Here is a 26570-nt window from a genome sequence, read left to right on the forward strand (position 1 = left end):
GAGTCAGCCATTCGACAAAATGAGACGCTCGGCTGTTATCTCTAAAATGAGCTTAGTGTGCAACGTCTACATTCAACTAGAGAACACAGAAAGAAACACCAACACGTATTGTTTGGTGACTCCACTAGTCACATTCACAGATGAGGAAATTCATTGGAAACTTATTTTTGAGGTTTGTTTTATGTAAAAACATTTCATGGATCTGGATTTACGCTTCTTTTCCTTTTTACAATGTTAGTAATGATGTCGAGGTTTGGACTGTTGGTTGGACTAAACAAACTTTGTGAAAGTTATTCTGGGTAATTGTGACGACATTTCTCACTATTTTCACTATTTCTTACCAACCAAAGAACGTAATCAGCAGATTGTTACACAATGAAAATAATTAGTTCGGAATGAGCTCCACTTCTACCAACTACAACGAGTAATGATCTAATTATATAATATACACAAATATAATAACAGTCACAGGGGACATTTCAATACTTTAAATACATTTTTATAAATGAACGAGTATTTTTTACCGTGCAGCATTTTCAAGTTGAATATGTGAATACTTCCTGTACCACGGCCTTTATCTATGAGTAGTTCAGACGATGTCCTCTTGCTGTGCAGAGAAACCAACCTTTTCTTTCTTTTCCTACAGAAACAATCCAGTTTATAGCTTCACGTCAAAACCTGCTTATAATTAATGTGTAGAAAGTACCGCTGAGGCTGATGGGAGTTGGAAGTATTTGGTCATGAAGCAAATGTTATTGCAATTCATCCAGAGAGGATCATGGATTAAATGGTTGCCATTGTGTTTCAATGCGGATCGATGATCGTCACTTACGTTTTCCGTCGTCTCCGTCTGTCTCTCTCAGGTCAGGAGCGCATCAGCATCGACTCCAAGTACGAGCAGGAGGGTAAGGTCCAGTTCGTGATCGACGCCGTGTACGCCATGGCCCACGCCCTCCACAACATGCAGAGGGACCTGTGTCCGGAGAACTCCGGCATCTGCCCCGAGATGGACCTGGCAGGAGGGAAGAAACTACTCAAGTACATCCGCAGCGTCAGCTTCAACGGTGAGCGGGACGGATGGTCCTGTCCTTCTGCAGGACATAAAGTGCACTTATATATCCTCCAAGGCCGAGATACGCGAGTGAATCTGTAAGACGAGAGCAGCTTCGGATGGAATCAATTCTAAATCTACCAAAGTAGCCAACTGACGCCGATCATAAAAAACACTCCTGGTTATAAAAGTGTCTTGATTGTCTCGTAAAATTGCCTTCATATCATGGTCTTAAGGGCTTTTATCTTTCCATCATAACCGTGCTCTCCGTCGTGCCGTATATGGAGTTTTATTCTCTTTTTTTAATGTGTTGTTACTGTTTGATCTCACAATGCAACTTGTGTCTTCTACTGAAAATCCTGCATTGTTTTTTTTTAGACAAACCGAAAGCTGCACTCAACCGAGCGTCTTATGTTGAAGTGCAGAAGAAGAGTCCCATCTTCACCTGACAGCAAGTTTAGAGATCCTTTGAATTAGAAATACACGCTCAAGTATTGTAGTTTAATTTAGACGCACTTTTACTTGTACTTCTACTAAATATCGTACTTTCTACTGCACTCTTAACAAAGCTCAGTGTAAATGCATCCGAGAAACATTGAAGACAGATTGAAACGGTCTCTGAGAGAGGAGGTTTGAGAGTCATTCATGTAGAAGAGGTGTAATCTTTTCTCTCCAGGACACATTGTGTAATCTTTGCTCCTCTCGTACTCTGTAAATAACCTCGAGGGTCTGTGACTGTGATAACGGGAGCTTTAAGCCGTCGGTATCTGTCTCATTAAAGCCGCTCCAGTGATTTCAACACATACGACTGTACAGAAACTGCTGTAGCGTTTTATCTGATCCCTGATCAGTTCAATCATTGAATAATCTGTATAGATACTTGTCCACAATGGCTCTTGATGGGCGTGTCAGCAGCCATTAGGACAGAAGTGTGTTAGATGTGTCATGTGTGCAGAATGAGCAGCATAACAGAGTTACAACACATTATGACAGAAAGGATTCATATAATGAGAGTAGTAAGCAGAATCATGATGGAAAAAATACAACTACTACTAATAACAGCAGCCGTGAATATAGATGAATAATAATGATAAAAGCATTAATGGCATCGGTAATAATAGTAATGTGACTAATACAAATAATAATTGTAGCAATGGGGTCCAGGTAAAATCATGGAAGCCTGTGAGGCGAGAAAGCAAAAAGACGAGGAAGCAAAGTTAGTAATGAGCACCAGCCCTAACATAAAGCTGAGCCAGCCCTAACTATAAACCTGAGCCAGCCCTAACTATAAACCTGAACCAGCTCTAACTATTAACCTGAGCCAGCCCTAACATAAACCTGAGCCAGCCCTAACTATAAACCTGAGCCAGCCCTAACTATAAACCTGAGCCAGCCCTAACATAAACCTGAGCCAGCCCTAACTATAAACCTGAGCCAGCCCTAACATAAACCTGAGCCAGCCCTAACTATAAACCTGAGCCAGCCCTAACTATAAACCTGAACCAGCCCTAACTATAAACCTGAGCCAGCCCTAACTATAAACCTGAGCCAGCCCTAACTATAAACCTGAGCCAGCTCTAACTATTAACCTGAGCCAGCCCTAATATAAACCTGAGCCAGCCCTAACTATAAACCTGAACCAGCCCTAACTATAAACCTGAGCCAGCCCTAACTATAAACCTGAGCCAGCTCTAACTATAAACCTGAACCAGCCCTAACTATAAACCTGAGCCAGCTCAAACTATAAACCTGAACCAGCCCTAACTATAAACCTGAACCAGCCCTAACTATAAACCTGAGCCAGCCCTAACTATAAACCTGAGCCAGCCCTAACTATAAACCTGAGCCAGCTCTAACTATTAACCTGAGCCAGCCCTAACTATAAACCTGAGCCCGCCCTAACATAAACCTGAGCCAGCCCTAACTATAAACCTGAGCCAGCCCTAACTATAAACCTGAGCCAGCCCTAACTATAAACCTGAGCCAGCTCTAACTATTAACCTGAGCCAGCCCTAACTATAAACCTGAGCCAGCCCTAATATAAACCTGAGCCAGCCCTAACTATAAACCTGAGCCAGCCCTAACTATTAACCTGAGCCAGCCCTAACTATAAACCTGAGCCAGCCCTAACTATAAACCTGAACCAGCTCTAACTATTAACCTGAGCCAGCCCTAACATAAACCTGAGCCAGCCCTAACTATAAACCTGAGCCAGCCCTAACTATAAACCTGAGCCAGCCCTAACATAAACCTGAGCCAGCCCTAACTATAAACCTGAGCCAGCCCTAACATAAACCTGAGCCAGCCCTAACTATAAACCTGAGCCAGCCCTAACTATAAACCTGAACCAGCCCTAACTATTAACCTGAGCCAGCCCTAACTATAAACCTGAGCCAGCCCTAACTATAAACCTGAGCCAGCCCTAACTATAAACCTGAGCCAGCCCTAACTATAAACCTGAGCCAGCTCTAACTATTAACCTGAGCCAGCCCTAATATAAACCTGAGCCAGCCCTAACTATAAACCTGAACCAGCCCTAACTATAAACCTGAGCCAGCCCTAACTATAAACCTGAGCCAGCTCTAACTATAAACCTGAACCAGCCCTAACTATAAACCTGAGCCAGCTCAAACTATAAACCTGAACCAGCCCTAACTATAAACCTGAACCAGCCCTAACTATAAACCTGAGCCAGCCCTAACTATAAACCTGAGCCAGCCCTAACTATAAACCTGAGCCAGCTCTAACTATTAACCTGAGCCAGCCCTAACTATAAACCTGAGCCCGCCCTAACATAAACCTGAGCCAGCCCTAACTATAAACCTGAGCCAGCCCTAACTATAAACCTGAGCCAGCCCTAACTATAAACCTGAGCCAGCTCTAACTATTAACCTGAGCCAGCCCTAACTATAAACCTGAGCCAGCCCTAATATAAACCTGAGCCAGCCCTAACTATAAACCTGAGCCAGCCCTAACTATTAACCTGAGCCAGCCCTAACTATAAACCTGAGCCAGCCCTAACTATAAACCTGAGCCAGCCCTAACATAAACCTGAGCCAGCCCTAACTATAAACCTGAGCTAGCCCTAACTATAAACCTGAGCCCGCCCTAACTATAAACCTGAGCCAGCCCTGACGATAAGCACGATCAAAGAGGAAAGTCTTAGGCCTACTCTTAAATGTGGTGAGTGTGTCTGCCTCTCGGACTGAAACCAGAAACTGGTTCCACAAAAGAGGATCTTGATAACTGAAGGCTCTGGCTCCCATCCTACTTTTTGAGACTCTCGGATCCACAAGTAGCACTGCATTCAGGGAGCGCAGCTCTCAAGTGGGGATATGGTACTATAAGCCCCTGAAGATATGATGGTGCCTGGCCAATTAGGGCTTTGTAGGGGAGGAAAAAGAAGATTCTTCTTCTTCTGCTGTTTTCTTATCTTGTCTTATCTTATCATAGAGTCCATAGAATATTATAGTTTATTAAAGTCAGTATCTGTAGGTTCCAAAGTGTGCGGCTCATTATTGTTTTCTCAGGGGAAAAGAAGCGTATGAATTTGGGTCACATTTATGCTTGAAGCAACGAGCCAGTATGGAACTGAACTCATGCGAGATGCTGTGTGCACAACACACATTACATGCTTAATAACTGGTCCAATGGACTGTACGTGTACAGACCCGTAACAGCAATCCAGTTTCCAGAAAAGATGTTGTCATTGTACGTTTCTGCAAACCACGGGATATGTTTCAATGCAGATGTTTCTTTTCCAAACTGTTTCATGTCAGCCTTGTATCACGCTTGCAGAAATTCACATTGACGCATGATTATTGTTGTGAAAAGATTGGTTAGGTTAAGATAAGCAAACACCGTAACAACCGTGACAACGTTACTACGTATATAAACAACAGCCGTCCTGAGCAGACGTTCCTACATAACGTTACATATCAAGCAGAAAAGATTTACTTTAAAAAACGTTACTTTAAACAATGTTACTTAAAACAATGTTACTTAAAACGATGTTAGTTAAAACAATGTTACTTTAAACAATGTTAGTTAAAACAATGTTTCTTAAAACAATGTTAATTTAATTAAACAATGTTTCTTAAAACAACGTTACTAAAAACAACTCTCCTTTAAACAATGTTAATTTAAATAATGTTATTAAAATATGTATGAACTGTGCAGTGGTGCATTAATGTAATTTACCATGAGGAGGTAATACTGACTGAAGATACACAGAATCAACTGAGCAGTGAAGGAACTTCTTTTGAAAGGCAGAAAGTGTGTTTGTGAACAGGTGCTGTAAAGTGAGATGATGTGAGATGATGTACAGCTTTGGTCTTAAAGGAGCAATCATTAAGACTTTTATTGCCCCATAGCACAAAATGACTGCTCTCTGAAGTCAGTCATTAAGTCGGTGGCTGACTGTGCCAGGTGGTAAGATTTTCTCTTTCCAAACATACTTTCCATTCACTACACTGTTTGGGAACATAAACCGGCCGAGGAACTCCATCAACCTGCTCCTCTTTTCAAATGTCCAATAATAAAGGACCAAGCTCCTTAACGAGTGAGCAGTTGGCCTTCGAAAACGCTTCATTCTCCGGCCAAAATGCAAATGAAACGCATAGTTATTATCTGAGTAGTTTGCAGTGTGATGTTATTGTTTCTAGTCCGGCAGCCTCGAGCTGAAGGGTGTTTGTTCAACCCCCTAAGAAATCAAGTTACGGTACTTATCGTTTGTGTTGCCTAATACATTCTGAAGGGAGCATAATGCTGTCTGGATTATGTCTTTCATCAGCATTATTAAGAGATGAGATTTAACACGTATTGCAAGCTGTTGCAGCTAAAGCATGATGACACTTTTTATGGTTCTGTTAAGATACTCGCAGTACTTTAGTTAGGATGAGGGAAAGATTGCTGTCTGCAGTGATGGAAACAATAGACACACCTTCACCAAACCTTCACTTTTGCTGCTTAAACCAAAGGGACTGAGCAGAATGGCCGGGGTGCTGAGGGAGGCTGAACCTTATGTTTCACACTATAAAAAGTAGTCAGTTATGTCTTTTTTAACCCTCCTCTTGACCTTCCCCACAACACTTCAACATCACACAACAGTGGTTCATTGGTACAACTTGTTTAATCTTTACATTTAAAACCTTAATATCTTCGTAGAACTTCTAATGGACTTCACCAATGTACACATTACTACGACACTGACACAGAGACAGAAAGGTGCGCCTTCATGACCCATGCTGCAGGTGAAAGATGCCTTTTTCAATATGAAATGTCTCATTTAAAATGAAAGGACATAATTACTTTTAGTTGTATTTAGTTTCGGCCCTTCAAACCCTCCATAGTAATAAGTAGTAATAGCTAATATAATATACACTTAGTGTTGAACTGTTTCGCCCCTTTTTGTAGATATTACATTTCCACTATGAGCTATTTGCATGTTTTACCTGCATTATTATTCAGACTATCATTTGCATAGTTTTATATTTGTAATGCACGAGACGGAGTCGCAGAAGTCTGCCCCTCCAGAGAGATTCTTTTATCAGCTAATTAGCAAAGGCGCCAGTGTGCTAATTTAAAATGAAAGTGGCAGTTGAACTGCTCACTCACCGTTTATTAGTCCTAATAATTACACACAAAAATCAGCCCCCAGCATTTCTCAGAGCTGCTCCTGAATGAATTTCTCTTTAAATAGATCATATCTCCTATAATAATGTATTTCACTCAGACCTCAATCAATTAAGAAATTGATTGAAAGAAAAGAATTCATACGACAAATACATCTCTCCATCTTCCACAAGAGACCGAAGCTTTGTTTTTTTTTCTGTATTGAAACAAACATGAGCCAAATATCGACTGAGAAACCAAATACATTTTATTTCAAGAGGTCGGTCTGTGTTGCCTGTGGTAGCTATTAACCCGAGTATTGATCTGAAGCGGTTGTCTGGTCATGGCGGGTATTAATGATGGAGCTACTCAACAGCAGACGGCAGACACCAGATAGACCGTCGCTTTAAAAAGTCCGCTCCTCTTTCAGATTGAGAGTCCATCTCTTTGAGATCCCAGCTGTCAATCAACCTGCTGTGTTTGACACAAAGAGGGCGGATTAAAGCAGTCACGTTTTTCATTAAACTGAACCAGATTGAGCCTCAACGACAGAAGATGAGAGAGAATAAGCTCTACCATGAGCCTCTTCTTCATGACAATCTTCTTCTCCTTCTTCTTCTTGTTCATCGCCTTCTCCTTCTTCTTCCGCCTCTTCTTCTTTGACCCGTTCTTCTCCTCCTGCTCCTGCTCCTCATCCTTCTTCTTGGTCTCTGAAAAGAAATGACAACATTTGGATGTGATAGTCGATGTGTCGTGGTACAGAATTTTGGGCAGTTTTTCACTCTTTCCTTGTGAAAGTTACTGCAGTCTGTGGAAATCATTGAAAGCATCTATAAACATCAATTTCTCACTTATGGAGCAATAAACCTTTGTAAAAACTAAACGCAGACCTTTCTATGAACGTGACGGGTAGCTCGACGACATCACGATTTGCTCTTTGTGTCGAAGTCTACGTGGCTTTCTCAAAGGTTTCCTGACAATCTGTTCGGCACAAGAGACACAAAAAAAAGGCTTAAAAGCTTTATATGAAAGCAGCTTCTTCTTTCCTGACTCCACATGAACGTCTCATATAGAAGCTATACCTTTACCTGCGTGTACAGTATCCACACAGGTTCCATGACTGCTCTCCACTTTAGATTAGACACAACCACTTTGCCGTCGCCACTCTAAAACAGCCCTCCTACATACACGTAGCTCCTCAGCAGCAGATGTAAATGTGACATCTGAAGAAGAAAAAAAACACAAATGAAATGTGTCGGACTGAGATATAAAGAGAGAGCCGAATAGAAAGCAGTTTGATGTTTGGACTTTACATATAGACCTGCGACGCAGCATAAGTGCTCCTCTTCTGCAATTGCTTCCAATCTCCCTGGCCCTGGATCTCCTGGCATCCGGTTTGAAAATGTTGTGAATATTGGATGTGCTGAAGATCAATGGTTGGATCTGTTCAATAACGCTGAGGTAATCCCTTTAAAGCAGCGAGGAGGAACAAGAGATCGGGTTTGAGAGCAGGTTGTACCGTCTCTGTGAATTGTAGTTTTTTTTTTAAAGACTTGAGATCAGACATGACACAAAATACACAAAATAAAAACACAAGTTCACAAACACACGACTCCAAAACCAAAAACACCCTCTATTGATAAAAAGAACATCATCATTCACTTCACCTCAGTTTACAACCAAACACACAATAATAAGAACGTTCCTCTTCCCCCCATTTATATGTCCTTTAACGTATGATGACGTCTGTTGTAGCCACCGGGGAAATAGACGTATGGCGGCTGGAAATGAGAAGCTGCTTTTGTCTACTTCTGTCTGAAATCGATGACCCTTTGAATTTAAATCATTTAGATCTTTAAATTCCATACACCTGTTTGGATGCACATTTTCAAATTGTGCATAAAGAACTGCTTCCTGTGTGAGGTGTTACAGTTTTTGTCTACACTAAAGCAGAAACAGACTTAGTGAATCAATGAATCGTTCCGATATAGCCATCTACGCTCTCTTTAAAGCCAATAGACTCCATTGACAAAAGCACATTTTTAACCTTGCAGAACAGGGGAGATGCTGATCCGTTCAATCGGTTAGTTAGTTTGTATTTTTTTGTGACTTTGGTGAATCTGAACTGACCGGTAGACCGGCATCTCCCGTGTTCTGCGAGGTTAAATTACTGTTTTTGTCAAAGGAGTCCAGTGGCTTTGAGGAAAGCACAGATAACAGGCTTAAGTTCCCCGTCAGAAAGGTGTGTCTAACAGCTCATAATGCTGTGAAAATATTCTCAATAAAGTTTAAGTGATACTGATTTTTTTAGGTGTCTAAAATACGTCCACAGCAGCACATTGCTTTGCTCCCGTGTCTGTTTCAAACTCCATCGACTAGTAAAACACTGACTATGGAGAAAGAATCCAAGCTATCCCTTTTGAAATTTGACTTTATTTGCATGGAAACTTAATAGACACATTCTCCTTCACACTTCATAGATAACAAGTGTCAGTCGGATTATTTTTGGTGCTTTTTTTAGCTGATGTTGTCTTTTGTTGATGCTTAAATATAGTTTTCATTGGACGGCTGTGGCTCAGCAGGTTGCTCTGGAAGGCGGTGTATCGATGAACACAAAGTGTGTCAAAGTGCAGTGGAAACTTAAGTGGCTGAGCGGGAAGCGGACAGGAGTTAACACTTTGCTCACAGAGATAATTCATTCTGGTTTCATCTGCTTGCATTAATGCATATTCTTCAGTACGCATGGCACAGCCATCCCACTAAACACGCAAACACAGACCTGTGAACACGCCTGCACTAACGCATGCATGCATGCACGCTTCATACACTCTATTCTCTCACACATGAACAATGCTACATGCACATGAATGAGATGCACGTCTTAGCATGTATCACCTCACATCTGTGAAATAAAAGTATAATAGTTTTGCAAACACAAATGTAAGAATGGTTTAAAGGTGAATTGAAGGCGTGGCAAAATAATAAAGAGCAAAATGTAATAGAATAGAGGGTTCAAACTTCAGCTGCTGAGAGAAAAGTATATTAAAACAGAAGTTTTCTGCCAAAACACTTATTTTTGACCTGAGGAAAATTCTCTTTGTATTTCATTTTGAAGAGAAGAAGCCCAACCCTATATCTGTCCCCTCTCCTCTGCCTGTCAGCCTTCTCTCTTTTACTCTCTCTCTCTTTCTCTTCTCACCACATTTCTATTTTCCTCTCTATCTGCCTCCCTCCCTCCCTTTCTCCCTAAATTAAATGCAGACTTGAAAGAGACTCCCGGCCCACACCAAAAGCAAGGCGAGCCAAAGTAAATAAACACGGTGTCTTTCAAGGGGGCCTCGCAGCGTCGCGGAGTAGAAAGAACAGAGGAATAATAAAAAGAGAGGGAGGACGGGGAGGTCAGAGAGACAACCCGTCCTCAGAGGAAGTGCCAAAAACAACCTTAATGTCGGGTAGATGTGTGTTTACTGCGCTACAGGCCTGACGGGAGGCTAATGTATTCGCTCATATACATTCATTCATGTTTTGAACCACTTTGTTCACAGTGTCATAGAGGCCCATTCGTTCCTCCACACAGTGTTACGTGACTCTTTGGATGAGCAGAACGAATCAGAACAAAAGACGACGAGCTGTTAGAAAATATCTGGTTCTTTGATAATAATAATAACAATAAAATGATTAATAATGATAACAATAATAATAATAGTAACGATAACGACAATAATGAAAAATAATCTAAATCATTATTTAACTCAGATTAATACTATAATATGTATCATAATACTTTATTAATTAATTAATAAAGCAACAATAAATATTATTGTTGTATTATTATTATTATTATTTTGATTTAGTCATAATATTATAATAATTCATGTTTGTGTTGCACTTTTCATACAAAAAAATGCAACACAGTCATAAAAACAGGGACAGAATGTCTTAATCAATAATCAATGGAAAATACAAAGAGCCTGTGGAGAAAGAGGGAGTTCATCTATGATTCCCAAAGTGCATTTCAGCAACGAAGATCCAAACACAGAGCTTCAAAATGTGACGCGTGCCGCTAACGGTCGGTGAAAGCTAAAGATGCAACACATTCTCAAACTCGTTAAATACCGAGGCTGCTCAGGGCTCCTCAGATTAAATGTGACGCTCTGGGTTCCTCTCTAGTGTCGGGTTTGGAAATGTCTTTTCAAAATGAACTTCCGTCTTCACAGGAATTCAGGTTCAGTCAACTTAACAACTCTGTTTAGGAAAAAAGCGTGGTGGACTTAAAATTGATCGATTAACAACTCAGCCATTCATCCATTCATCCATCCATCAATCCATTCATCCATCCATCCATCTCTCTCTCCATCTATCCTTCCATCTATCTGTCCATCTATCTCTCCGTCTCTCCATCCATCCATCCATCCATCCATCCATCTATCTATCCATCTACTACACCACTTTCCCTGAGCATCATATAAACACAGGTGGCTTTACATTGGAGTTAGTTGAGAGCTCAGTGCTTTTCATACGGACACTAAAGGGTGCCTCTGCGTGTCGATTGCAGACAGCTTATATAATTTAGCGAGCTAATTTTTCAATCTACAGCTTAACTAGAGATTTAGCTCCACCGGCTGTTTATCTACAGCGACCAGTGAACTCACATTCAGACAACAGGAGTGGATGGAAACAAGCATTCGGCCATCTTTTATTTTCACCATTTTCTGAAAATTGAAACTACATTTAAAAAATTCAAAATAAATTTGGATGTAAACTTGACCAGTGAACCCCAAACTGCTGCTGATGGTCAGAGCAGCACTTAGTAGGGTAGTTCACTGCCATCCGTGTGTGTGTGTGTGTGTGTGTGTGTGCGTGTGTGTGAGCGTTTGTACATCTATCATTGTGAGGACCAAGAGTTTTTTAACTTTAGAGTGAAGACCGTTTTGGAATGTGAGGACATTTTGTCCGGTCCTCACTTCTTCAAAGTCCTGTTTGAGGGTTCAGGTTAGAAGCATCAGTCTTATTTAGGGGTAGGTTTAGGTTTAGGGGTTTGGGGCTAAGGAATGCATTATCTCAAGTAGAGTCCTCATAAAGATAGAAGTACAGAACTGTGTGTGTAGGAAACGCGAATCATAAAGCAGTTTGGATACAAACACTTTATAAATGCAGTCCATTTACTCTTTACCAATCTACGTGGTGACCTTTAAAGAGTAGCTTGATTGATTGATGTATTGATTGATTGATTGAGTCGATCGAGTGACAAAGTGGCTATTTTGTCCTCCACAGGAAGTGCTGGTACTTCAGTGACCTTCAACCGTAACGGCGACGCCCCCGGACGCTACGACCTGTTTCAGTACCAGTGGAACAACGTCACCGGGCCGGGCTACCGCGTGATTGGACAGTGGACCGAGACCCTGCAGCTCAATGTGAGTTTATGGAGCTGTCTGTAGAGGACAACCAATGCCTTGTTTTTAGTCCTTCTTTCTGTATTTCTTTTCTTGTTAATTTGCCACCATAACTTCAGAGAAAAAACAAATTTGTTTCTGGCAAATTTTAAGATTTCTTTCTGAGTTTTACCCCCTTCCTCCGTCTCTGTAATAACTTACAATGGCCTGAACTACGCCGTCATAGTTTCCTCCTTCCTCGTCTCCTCTGAGACACTTGAGTTTCATCCATGTTTCCCTCGCTCACACTTCTCCTCTTATCTCAGTCGTCCCACTGAAGAAGTGTTTAGAGGAACCTGACGTCCTATCCTGAATCGTCTTTCTTTATTTTTTCCGTCTCTGTATCTTCCTCCTCACGATAAACCATATAACCATTTGCAAATTTATTAAAAAACACATTTTTTAATACTGCGTACAGATCAGTGGAACCACAGCGTGTAAATAACTTCACTGTTCCGATGCATTTTTTTAAATGTATTAATGATTTGCAGCTGCATTTAGTTTGTAAATGATGTTTTAAATAATACATGCTATGATTAAAAAGTCCTCTAATGAGCAGAAAAGCTTTATTTGCTCAAATGTTTGAGGTATTATTATGTTAATCCACGTCACAACATATCATTTCTACCCGACGTGTGGATCTCCCGGCCCATTGTTAAGCCGCTGAATGGAGATGGATAACTAAAATGTGTTTATTACTGAAAGACAACTGCGTCTCCTGCTCGACTGTAATGTTACATCATCCATGATGAGTCAAATATGAGGAACGAATGAAGAAAGTTGTTAAAGGTTCTCTTGTTAATCAGAAAGAGGAGTAAGGACCAGGAGAGAGTGAGCATAATGAAAAGTACATATAGATTCACGAGAGCAGATCCATAGGACACAAATCTACGTTTGAATATATATGCAGGTCTATTAATCATACATTACATTTGTTAATTACTGCCGTTTTAAAGGCAAACAAAGCAAACATCCCTCCCAGCAGATTTATAGAATTTGCATCCACCTATGTTAATAATTCCTACTGAAATACGAACCACTGTTACATTTTGCTTTCTCCTGTAATGTGTTTTTATCCGAGCCAAGCTGGGGACACGCTGGAGGATTATCAGGCCAGTTCACACCACATTCGCCTGTCCTCACAGTCTCCTAATTGGAGGACAGAGAGTCAGAGGAGATTACCTGATAGTGTGAGAGGTTTACAAATTTATTAGGCTGTTTGATCCGACTCGGCCCAACGGAGCCAAATGGACCACACTACAGGAATGTTTTCAACAGGGTGAAGTGCACTAAATGAAGGAATAGAAGCCTACATTTCAGACTTGACATTGTTTTATCATCCATAAACATTCCTCTAACCCGCTTCTCTTGTTCAGCTCATGGACGTAGTATAAGAACTGCATACCGGACTTTGTGTGCGTAAGTGTGCAGCGCACTGCACTGTGCATTAGTGTTTCTCCGGCTCGGCCTCCTCACTTGACATTGAGATGACGTTAAACGGATTAAAATAGCTTCTCTAGTCTCTGGGGAAGTTTTACTATTATAAAACCTTTATGGATTAAAATTGTATAATATAGAAAGTAATACTTGACTCGCAGTTTGTCCTGAAAACAGTTCTACAGACAGACAACATGATAGCATGCTAACAGGCTAAGCTAAGATGGTGAACGTGGTAAACACCTGCTCAACATCAGTATGTTAGCGTCGTCATCGTGAGCATGTTACCATGCTTGTGTTAGCATTTAGCTCATAGACGTAGTCATAGTGACGTCACCCATTGCTTTTGGGACTTGTAGTTTTGAAGTCTTTGAGTTTGAGTTTTTGCAACCAGTGAAAGAAAGTGACCATATCTGGACTGAGGAGGAGTGACGTAGAGACACTATACGTCTCTGGTAGAGACCTGTCAATCACTGTGTAGCCCCGCCCTAAAGCATCCCCTGCTTTATGGTCTGTTTGACTCTAAATGGACCATCATTTACTAAATGAACATCATGCTGTATTGAAGAAGACTTGAAACTAGAGATTGAGACCATAAACTCATGTTTACAATGTTTACTGAGGTAATAAATCAAGAGAGAAGTAGAGTCATTTTCTCATAGACTTCTATACAACCAGAGGAGTCGCCCCCTGGTGGACATTAGAGAGAATGCAGCTTTAAGCCACTTCAGCTTTGGTTTCACTTTTCAGAACCGGAGTTTGCCGACTGGCCGAATTAAGTACAACCTCACAGAGCTGCTAGCATGATGGTAGACTCTTCGTTAAGTTATTAAACAGTTGTTCAATGCATAGACAAATGGAGCAGAACAAGTGAATGTCTGAAATCTTTTGGAGTCTGTTTGGATAAAACGTGTACTTACAACATCTCATGAGAAAAGTCTGAGTTAGGAACATTATTCATGTTCTCACCTGTGGAGTAACGTCTGTGTTTCGAAGCTTTCTTATACTCCGTGTTTCATTGCTGCACTCATTGGCTGGGCTTCTGTTTTTTTTTTTTGTGTGTTTCCAGAGATACTGCTTGCTCAAAAGCAAAGTGATGTTGAATTATTAACCAGAGTTATCCTTCAGCAACAGCTGCTGCGTTCCAGGAAGTTGGGTTAAGCCGCTGTGTTGCTCTGGAGAATACAATTTCTCCAGCATGAACGCGTTGGTTTAACGCTGTGGATTTGAGCGTGTGTCTGATCCCAGCAAGAGTTTACACTGTGTGAGAACAGAGGAGATCAATCTGCAAGACAACTGCATTCATATTATGGGATGTATGCTGATGTATACTAAAACTGGGGAGATGTGCACAGCAAGGAAATCCTGCGCATGGAGTGAAACACACATAATAAACTACCAAATGAATCCCCATTTAAACAGATACCACAACAAACCACTGGTGTCTTGGTTAATGAACACCCCTCTGGTGATGGATCCATCCACCCAGCAGTACAATATTTAAGACAAGCTCCACCAGCCACAACAATAACATTGTACTTACACATTAATGCATCGATAAGCCAGTAGTATTATACAGCCTTTAATGAGTACTCTTAATTATTGTTATCATTTGCTAATATACCTGTATAAAAAGAAGTATAAAGCCTTTCGTGTCTGCAGAGTTGGCAGTGTGAACTCTGATCAATGGGTTTCCTTGAGTCAGCGTCTGTGACAAGTGAAGAGATCTTGAGGTGTGGAGTTAGAAAGAAGTGAGACCTCTGCTGCAGGCTGGATACATTAGCCAGCCACTAGCACAACGCACACAGCTGTCTGCAGTGCCGTTGCATTGTGGGTAATGTAGGACACTGGGCTTTGACAAGGAAGAAGAATGCGTGTAATTAAAATGAGGACGATAAAAGACGGTATCTCTGGTTCTGCTGCATCGATTTTCATCCTGTTAAAAACCGTCCAGCATAAGTCCAACAGTCTTATATATCGTGGTATTTATATTTACTCCTATAAGCAATATTTTCAATGCAGCAGGCTACATGTTTTATATTGCATATGACTTCTGTTGCTCAAGTGAAACTTTTTTTTAAATACTTCAACGCCGCGTCATACAAGTCGGTGTTGTGTCTTTATATCTGATCAGATACTTGCATGTGTCATTATGTTATTAATATTCTACCAAAATCAAGCTCAAGATGGAGTTTGAGGAGGTTTTTGATGAGGGAACGTAGAAATAAATCCTTTTTCTCTCGTTGATTAGAACGGCGGCATCTGAGGCGGTCAGTGCATCGCATTACGTTAGCTCCTCCTCAGAGCTCCCTGACCCGCTGAGTTGAGTCCCGCGGGTAGACTGCTGTTGAGAAATGTAGAAATATTTTGGGTTTAGCGTAGAAACTGTGGGGGCCTCGTCACTGTTTACCTTCAGCTCTGCTCTGCTTCATTCAGGAAGGATGCTGGGTGGAGATGTGAGGTTTGGCAGGTTTGAAGATCCAATGGAGCTAAAAGATCTCGTCAAAGGCTCTTTTAAATCATTTTCATTGGTTAAATATTTGTAAAAAAACAACTCTCGCCATTTTGTAGTGCTGTAAAAATGTATATAGTGGACTGAAAGCATCCCACAATGCATCATGAAAGGTAGTGCACAACCGATGGACACTAGCCAAGCAATATAGACCATCATGCACTGCCCTGAAGGAAAGATGGCAGATGGACCAGAGGAAAGAGCAGCGCTGTTGAGACAAATTCTTGAGTTGTGCCCGCGAAAATAATATGTTTAACGTCAGCAGAGAGAGAAGCAAGTACTTCACATCAGCATTTGAACCTTTCACAATAAAAGTCCTAGACATGCACTATCGGCTGCATCACTGCATACCAGGGGGGAACTTAAATTAGTATTTCGCTAGGAACTCAACAAAATAGCTGAGAATATGTATTCATTAATTGTGTAATTGTCCGAAATGTTTTATTTCTTCATTTTGCAGATGAGCTCACTATATAGTCCTCTGTATAGAACTAGTGGGTAGGAAGTTGTAAATGAGTGAGTGATTTGGGACTACACCCTTCGTCTCTCGCTGGCTCCTCAGCCGTTATAGAGCAGCCATGTTTTCTAACACCATAGCTGTGATTTCGTCCGCTGCATTCTTCCGCTTCTGCATTCCAGGCCATGCCTCTGCTCCTTCACAGCACTAAATTATTCACCTCAATAGCCTCCGGTAAAGCCAGATGTGGCAGAGCTGCTGCTATTAGGCCTCCCATTATTGCTTCTTTCCCTCTATCCTCATAATTCCTTTGTGTGTATTTTGTGGCGTGTGCCGCTCTCCAGATTGCAAAAGACGGAGCTATTACTGAAGCTATATGTTCAGGCGTGACAGTCAAAGCTAATATGATTCAGCCAAGGTGCATGTACACCGGCACTCTGAGGCGATTTGAAATCAAGGCGCTGAAGAGCAATCAGCATATTCTGGAACATTAGAAACCTCTGTTTGAATTTGCTGCAGTTAACAGAGTCGGAGAAGAAGGGAACCCTCGTCCCCTGGGGGGGGTGTTATGTATGGATCAATTATCATAATGTGCCACACTGACATACGTGATCTGCCCTACATGTCCTATTATGTCTGGTGATGTTTTCATGTAAATGAAGGGAAGAGAGGAAATCAATACGATGTTATTTCTTCTCCTTCTCTGTCTGTAGTTCCCTGCTGGCTGGGCTTTGCTGTGACTTAATGGGTCAATCAGACCATGTTTCGGTCTGATGGGTCTCTGTCAGGGTTTATGTGGCCATAATCTGCACCGGGGCAACTCTTCACTCTGCTGCTAGAATCCACCCAGGACCACTCTTATACAAACTACACACACACACTTTACAAACTAACACCAGGGAGGACACCTTTATTTGTTACTTCTGACGGGCTTTACCATCTACAAGACTATATTTGCATATTAGCTGACTGATCACTTGCAGGAACATTAAAAATAATGGTGTTTGTATGTTTGGACCTATGATGAATATAGTAGTTATTTTATGCTGAACTGTATTTGTATTGATTGCATTAGTAGTTTTAGTGTTTGCCTCTACCTGCCCAGGGGCTGTGGATGGAAATGAGCAGCTAAGGCTGGTACAGTACATCTGTTCTCTCAGTGTGAGAGGTTGTCGCTGACAAAGCGCCGTATAAAGTCAACTAACACAGACCAGAGGGCCTCAGTGTGCTCGCCTGTTACCGTTGGTTTTCAACTATTCTTTGCATCATGTAGCGTGTTCGTGTATTGCTGCTGACACACGTAGATCTATCCCTGTAATGAAGAAAGTATCCATCCATCCGTTTATTCATTCATTCATTCATCAATCCATCAATCATTCATCAATCATCCATTTATTTATCCATCCATCCATCTATAAACTTTCAATCCATTCATTCATCCTTTCATTCATTCATTCATCCCTCCTTCCATCAATCCATCCATCATCATCCATCCTTCTTTTATCTGTCCATCTATAATCCATCCATTCATCCATCTTTCCATCCTTCTATAAACTATCAATCCATGCATTCATCCTTTCATTCATTCATTCATTCTTCCATCAATGCATCCATCTATCCTTCCAGCCATCCTTCTATCACCTGTCCATCTATCAATCCATCCATTCATCCATTCCTTCTATCGTCTATAATCCATCCACATCACTTGTAGTCGCTGTGTCTCTAACGGGCTCATTGTCAGTGACGGTCCTACACGATGCAGAGATGATGCCGACAGACGGGCCTCCTGTGGCCAAGTGGAGACAGGCGCAGTGCAGTTCGGAGTGGATCTGTCCATCTGTTGGAGATTACCCACTCAGTGCCCAGCCTGTTTCCTTGTGGTTTAGATGCTAAAAGAGACGAGCTGGAGCGTCTCGACCGTCCCTCGCTGTGGTGCGGACTCCCCGAGGTGCGAGTCCGTCACCTCGTCTCCCGCAGGTTCATCTTTTACGTGAGCGGCTGTGAACTCCTTCATCGACACTGACAGCCGTGTTTAGCGAAACGTCCGTAGAGATTTGTTACGGCGGCATGTTGCCTCATGCATCGCCCCATTAATCAGGCTCAACATGCAGGGATGTGTCTGGGTCCTCCTCAAGGTCTGGAACAAATCCCCCGGGGTTGATTTGATGTGAGCGGCCGTTTGTTTTTCCTCCTCCTGTAAAGATGACGGGTCAGGTGTGACGGGTCGTCATGTTACTGCCTTCACAGTGGAGATGAGAGAAGATGTCCGTTCAATAAAATGTGGGTGAGCTTGGTCAGTTGGTAACTCTGCGCTCACAGCGATCAGCTTAACGAACAGCAGCGTTTCTTTTCCTCTCATCTGAATATTCCTCCTAAAAGATGCTTGAATTAAAGATACGCAGTTGTCTTTGCAGTGAAGTTCTAACTACAACAATGATCTACCACTGAGTACCTAATGGAACAGAAATGTCAGAGGATTACATTGTATTTAAAAATGTTGTAATACTACCATTACAATATACAAGTACAACAACACATTTTATCCTAATTTATTTTAGCGGCAAAATATAAATAACCAGATGACATCACGTTGGAAGGGCAGATTTTTGGTCCACGTATCAGAGGTTCTTCTTATTATTTTGGTTATTCGCTTTTCCAAATGAATGGTTGTTCAATAAAACATTGTTTTAATGCAGTGCACACTGCAGTATTATTACTAACTCTAAATTACGTTTAGTCTTCATTGATGGCGACCTCGTACTTTGTAATAAGCACTTACTGCGGTTGCTGCTTTGCTACAAAGAGTTTGTTCTTTACTGCCTTTTATTTGGCTGATTCAGTACAAGCATTTTTTTAGGAGTATATTAAATAAAAACATTATTTTTTATTAACTTTTTACCTTAAAATATTCAGTATTTTTTACTGAACCCAGGGCAAAGAATGTCCCGATGCTTCTTTACCTTATTGCTGTAAGCATGCGAAGCGACGAGCATATTGTTAGAAACATTGATGTATCGTCATGATGATAAAACTATTTATTCATTCCAGCAACACTAATGAACTATGGGAAATCCAAAAGGGCAATGGAACCAACAGCATGTGAGATGGTCTCAGCTGCACCACAGAGTATTCAGGGAGGATTAAACTGTTCATATCTATGATACGGGATTACCAGCTTCATTTAGACAATGGCAGCTTCCCATGACGACTCTGCACATCAGCCACAACACAATCCCTGCAGGACTGCGTTTCAAATCCACATACCTGGAGAGTCAAGGCGATATAACGGAGATATCATGTGTAGTGTAAAGAGTTTGTAGTGTGTCGGTCCTGAAGTGTTTAAAACTATTGACAAAGGGGGGAGGTGTTATTCCGATACATCATTAAAGAGAAGGACACACACACACACACACACAATATGTTTGCCTCATTCATTTCCCCTCCTCTCTCTTGACATCGGCTGCTGATCCTCTCCACCGCTTCATCCATTCCCAGCCTCAATTGAGATTAATTTAATTCATCACTTGTAATTCCCCCCCCCTCAGTAAACGCCTTGTGTATAAGGCCGGCAGTTGATCCCTTCAGAGAGCCAATGTGATACTTGTGCGTCTGCAGCAGCGAGGCGAAGTCTTCCTCATGGCTCGTGTTGCCAGTTTCTGTCCTCGAATGAGTCACAGGTTACGCAGTGAGCGTCTTCCGTCCCTCTCGTCCTAAATGTCATCTGTGGGTTTGAATACATGCAGTTTAAATCAGCTATGATTGATATTTTTACAGTAACAGTGTCTCTGGTAGTGATGAGCCTGCAGAGGACCAGTTGATTCTGCAGCTTTACGGAGCGTCATCGTGAGTTTCAGCTCATTGTTCGGCACACAACCTCACCGTTATAGTTCGCTGTCAAAGCGTCGTTTTCAGGGAAGAAAGCTGTAAAAAGCTAAATATTGTTGCTCTGCTGAATGTGGAAATAAGCAACAAGTTCAACATGATATGTCAATGTTGTGTTTGTGGACAAAAACAACAGCTAAGTTTAAGTATGACTATTAGTTACTCTTACTCTACTTAAGTATTTCTGACAGTTATAGCTACTCGTAAAACATTATGAGCACTTTGGTAAGGACCAGTAGCTCCTCATCGTGGTTTGTTACCTCTGACATAAAATCAGTGTGTCCCGCCCCTCGAGCCCAGACTGGCCAATCACAGAGCAGCATCATCCAGCTCTGACCAGGGTCCAATAACAATCCGGCTCTGCTCCGTAGACTCTCATCAGTGGTTTCAGGTATTCTTCATGTTCAGGCTGGTTTAGTGGATTTGGAGCTCGTCGTGGTTAAACGTTTCTAAAACGTTTCGTTTCTACCTACAAACCTGTGGAGCTAACATCAGAGTACGTTAGCACGTCATTTACTAGCATTAGCATGTCTATGCTACGCTAGCTACTGATACTGAATGTCTACACATGCTGCTTTTAGTTTTAAATGATTGTAACAATGAGTAAAGACCTGCCGGCTTCCTTCATTGTCTTCTGTCTGGATCTCCAGGTTAAATTTTACTCTTTAGCTTCTATCTTTATCGTATTAACCTGTTTTAACAGCTGGATCAGTTTCATCCTGGCTGCATCCTCCTAACACGTACTTTCTGTCTGCTTCTCTCTCAAATCTTGTGACAGGGTGGCTCCATGGTAACGTAGCTCTGACAGCTTGTCAGAGTCACAGCGGGGGGGCGGGGCTTAGCGAAGGATCAATTGGGGCTCTTGTCGTGCCTCAGATGTCGATAGTCAAGTTTGAAATAGAGATTTCTGCCCTCATTTCAATGTAAACTGTTAACGTAATCTGTTTGAGGCTGAAACTATCAAAGTTTAGCTTTCTGGATGGAATGCACGTTTCCAAGGCAAAATGAAACCCTGACTGAGATCAGGGATATTTGTGTCCTCTGTACTGTAGCTGCGAGAGACAGAAGCTGTCACGATGGCACATCGGTGTCACTCCGGCAGACAAAGGTCACTGAGAGCAAACCTCACGAAGCAGACACTGAGAAAGTGTGAAGGAATGGAGAAAGAGACAGAAAGAGGGAAGTCGTGTGCTGATCCAAGGCCTGTCTGTGTGTTCATGGTGTGCCAGATGGAAAGTGAAAGTGATGAGAGTCATTGAAATGGTACAAAATGAGGGAGAAGCATTTAAACGGCCTCTCAGATGTCATTTAGGAGAGGAGGATCAGGGAGGGGAACAGAAACAGACTCGTATCCTTCTGTGAGAGAGAAAAAGCTTTGGAAATCTAACTGACATTTAAATTCTCCAAATATGAACTATAACGCCTCCATATTTGTTTATTCTTTATTTATAGGCTTTAAAAGTCAACTCGTGTCTTAGTCGAGCATGACAAATAGTATTATTATTAGAATAAGTTAGGTTTATATGGAAAACAGAACAGTTTCATATCATTTAAAATCTTTAAGTTTAGTCTAAGTAATGTCAAAAATATATATTTGAATGCCCATTGTAAATCTTTTTATTATTCTTTTTCTTAATTCCATTGGGGAGATAGACTGCGTGTCCTTAATGCTTCTTCTAGCTTGTATTTGCTTTAATTTTGTCAAACTGTCTCCATTAAAAGTGCAGAATTATCCATCAGTGTACGATGTACAAACAGCTGTCACTGGATTACTTTGATACTTTGATTCTGAATTAAGATTTACCCGGAAGGTGTAAGTCACAGGGAATCTAAAAAAAACCTGCGTCATGTCAGTTCAGATTTGACAAAGTTATGACTGTGAGAAGGAGGAGTGCAAAGAAAAGGGCTTAAGCTCCAAGCGTATGGGCGGGCTTTCAAACATGTCAGCGTGTTGTGTAAAATCACAGCCATGTTTATCCTACGAATCCTGAAACCAACACTGACTTAAGGCCCTTGCAGTCCTGAAAGTATATTCCACCCAAAAAGTTGAGTCCAGAAAGCCTTGTTTGCTTTCTGTTCTGTGTGTCTGTGTCATAGAGGGTCTACGTACGGCTATTCATTCACAGAGTGGGATGAACTGGAAAAGCTCCTGTTGTTCAGACTTCTTGAAAGATGGCGACCCTGTAATGCTGGCTTTGCAGTCACATGATTTAAAATGTCTAAATTATCTACATTTGGATCGTGACGACCGCCTTCTGAATTAGACTGAAGCAGCACCTTCAGACTGTGAAGCGGAGGGACGGCGTAGACAGTCAGAGACAGACGGACACGTCTTTCCTTCGTCCTCCGTGACTCTCTAATGTGAGTCAATGAAAAGAGAAATGAACAAACACGGCAGCTGACGAAGATGACAAAGGTTGATGCCTCAGAAACGTCAAATAACCACGACGATAATTCATCTTCTGACTGTTTGTCTGTAAATGACAATGAAAGCATCTCCACATTGTGAGTGTGAGATTATGGGATTACAGAGCCGGCTGCTGTTCCACCTGATTATTATTTTACTGAAGTGGGACTTTGGATGCAGAACTATAACCGTGTAAAGGAGATATTTGACATTGTTTCATCGGTACTTAGACTTAAATCATCTTCCCTTTAAAGCATGTTTAGGGTGTTTATCAATATTTGAAGCTAATTAGACTATTCCTGGTATAAAATATGCTGCTACACATCTGTATATGATGAGCATGTTGTTGTTAGCTCTTGTCGAGGGTTAGAGAACACACAAAGACAACGTGATGCAGAAACTGAATCCATCGCAGAGGACACGACACGTTCCACGGCCGGGGATGGAAACACAGGATCTGACAGGATGATTACATCATCTATCAAAGAGTTCCTCCGGAGCTCCGCAGGGAGACGCATCGAACATACACACATGCACACTGATATGTACACACAGGCTCACGCACACCAACACACCAGAGACATAAGAAGAGGACGCAGGCGTCGTGACGTCACTCTTTGGTTCGTGCACTGATGTTATGAAGTTTGTCATCTTTGAATGCGGCTGTCATGTTGTTGTTTTTTTGCAACCAATGAACAGGTACGTGCATTGGTTGTACGTCTCTGGTCCTGTCAATCACAGTAGCCCCGCCCTAAAGCATCCCCTGCTTTATGGTCTGTTTGACTCTAAATGGACCATCATTTACTAAATGAACATCATGCTGTATTGAAGAAGACTTGAAACTAGAGATTGAGACCATAAACTCATGTTTACAATGTTTACTGAGGTAATAAATCAAGAGAGAAGTAGAGTCATTTTCTCATAGACTTCTATACAACCAGAGGAGTCGCCCCCTGGTGGACACTAGAGAGAATGCAGCTTTAAAACATGAAGCTTTGACTTCACTTTGCAGAACTGGAGGTTGCCTCCTTCAACACACACAATATGAGCACAAATTTACAAATGGCAGCACCTGTTTAGTCTGAGAAAGGGAATATTAATACTTCACATTTTCCTTTTCTAGCAGAGCAGAAAACTCATTATTCCTGAAATCACACAAAACCTCATTTGCTGGAGATTAAAATGTCCTTAAAAAGGATTTGGGGCTTTTTTATTGTAAAGAGACAATATCTCACTAATGTTGCTGCAGTAAAAACTACTTTTACTGCGTGTCTTCAGCTTCTGTTTGTCAGAGATGAGAAATATCAGAAACAATTTTCAAAGTGTGTGTGTGTGTGGGGGGGGGGGGGACTCCAGAGAAATTGACAATTAAAGGTGATTCTGACCCGGCAGCAGCAGTGAGCAGTGTTATCTGTAATGGTTTAGAAATCAGCTGCTGCTGGTCTTTCATGTCTGGAAGCTGGAGAGAGATGCAGAGGAGAGATTGGATGTGGGCTGAGCCTCATTAGGAGTAATGAAATCTGACCTTGATCTCTGCGAGAGCGATCCCTCACAGCCCTTCTAGATGTGTGATATGAGAGCGAGAGAGACAGAGAGGGGGGGAGAGAGAGAGAGAGAGAGAGAGAGAGAGAGAGAGAGAGAGAGAGAGAGAGAGAGAGAGATGACCCTCCTCACTACTGAGCCGGTCCGGGATCAGCCGCCACAGTTAAGAGCCGAGTCTTTCCACTGATTGGCTGTCATGATTCTGAAACTGAGCTTATTTTTCTTTTTTCTCAAACTCGTCCTTCAGAGACGGTAAATGTGAAAACAGCAGCTTTGTGTTTTTTTGCGTCTTAAAAACTGAGCTTTCACAATGAAGCGAGCCCAAAAAGTAATGACCTCCATTATGAAGGAGACAAGCTCAATATTACTCCTTTTTAACAATGACAGATCTATGTTTTTAAAACTGTTCCAGTCTGAGTTTGTCTCTCTCCTCACCTGTCTGTCTCTCTCCTCACCTGTATGTCTCTACTCACCTGTCCTATGACGATTGCAATAAAGTTGATAAATAAAATTGCCCTGATCTTTCACGTCCATAAAGCACAATCGTGTTTCCTTTAACGCCGCCTCCCAGCAGCTCGATCACAGACTCATCCACATGAACAGATGAAGGAATACAACTTTTAGGACCTAATGATTAATATAACGGCTACTCAAGTGTTTTTACAAACATCTCCTTCTCAATGTGAGTCTCTGGACAAAAGTCTTTTTGTTTAAATGGCATCACGTGATGAACCGTATAGATGGAACTACCCGTGTTGAACACTGTGTCAGATTGTCTTCAAGGCCCAGCGCTCTTCCTGGGGCTTTGGTGTCACTGTGGAACTACAACCCAGACGCTATGTCGACAGTAGCTGCGTGCGTTAGCGTTGGTTAGCTCTCTTTTGTGTAATTAAGTTCAGCAAAGCGTTGAGGAAAGCAGCCAGAGGGAACTCTATTCAGCACTAATGCCGTTTTCCCTCCATTGACTTCCATTGTCTGAAAAAGGAAGTCTGATATATCTCCAACACTTGTGTTCTGCTCGTTGGGTTTTGCCCTGTTGTTTAACAATGTGCCTATAAATACAGATTCCCAGACTGTCCTCATGAATACAATATAAACAACAAGGGAAGCATTCGTTTCAATGGTAAATTGTTTTCGTTGATACTGTCTCATTTTCATCTCAATAACATTGTGCCTGGAGTTCGCTTTGCCCCGTGGAGTCTTGAGAATGCAGCTGAAAGGAAAATAATTATTTAAATGTTCCCCCCTAACTGTAACTTTTCTTTGAAGAAGAGTTAGAAGTGTGTTTTATTCAGATTAATTCAACACCCGAATGAAAGAACAAAGGCAGTCGATGTCTCACCTGTGGTGGAAAAACACTGCACTTCCTCCCAATTAATGTACACAACGTTTTCATCATTTCCTTTTAAGTAATGCTGAGTCGCAGCAGGTCATCCCAGGCTGCGGCATTTACCGCTTCAAGTAACGTTGAAACCAAAGTGAAGCACGCCTCGTGTGTTGCCCCTGAGATTATGATTCAGGCTTACGTGAACTGAAGATACCTTCCTCTCAGCTTTGGATCACTTTTAATCCGTCCTGTTCAGAGAGTCTGTTGTTGAAGAGAAGACGCTCTCTTGTTATCTCCTGTTTTAAAACTCTCTGTGAGTGCAACCTACAAAACAACTGCATCATTGCTCAAACAGTTTCTTCAGCCCAAACAACCATCTTTTCCTAAATATAACTAAGTAGTTTTGTTGCCTGAACCTAACAAAGCATCTTTTCCTGAACCTAACTAAGTATCTTTTCCTGAACCTAACTAAGTATCTTTTCCTAAACCTAACTAAGTATCTTTTGCTGAACCTAACTAAGTATCTTTTCCTGAACCTAACAAAGTATCTTTTCCTTAATTAACCTAACTAAGTATCTTTTCCTGAACCTAACAAAGTATCTTTTGCTGAACCTAACTAAGTATCTTTTCCTGAACCTAACAAAGTATCTTTTCCTTAATTAACCTAACTAAGTATCTTTTCCTGAACCTAACAAAGTATCTTTTGCTGAACCTAACTAAGTATCTTTTCCTGAACCTAACAAAGTATCTTTTCCTGAACCTAACAAAGTATCTTTTCCTGAACCTAACAAAGTATCTTTTCCTGAACCTAACTAAGTATTTCAAAATGTTTTCTTAAACCTAACTAAGTGGTTTCCTGTGAAGACGGAAGCGTTGCTGGTAAGATTGATAAACGAACCGTTACATGAGG

At 41.5% G+C, this 26570-nt stretch overlaps 1 protein-coding gene across 1 annotated transcript in view; it reads left to right on the plus strand.

Annotated features, from left to right (window-relative positions):
• Positions 1–26570, plus strand: part of grm7 (glutamate metabotropic receptor 7) — a gene marked incomplete at its 3' end in the record, with an annotated part of 221581 nt that overhangs the window by 155243 nt on the left and 39768 nt on the right. The window contains exons 6-7 of the mRNA XM_079186664.1: positions 864–1064; positions 11939–12078. Of these exons, the coding sequence (XP_079042790.1) occupies positions 864–1064; positions 11939–12078 (341 nt within the window). The remainder of the gene's footprint in view (positions 1–863; positions 1065–11938; positions 12079–26570) is intronic.

This window comes from Pholis gunnellus (assembly GCF_910591455.1).
Source record: "Pholis gunnellus genome assembly, chromosome: 3".
Lineage (NCBI taxonomy): Eukaryota > Metazoa > Chordata > Actinopteri > Perciformes > Pholidae > Pholis > Pholis gunnellus.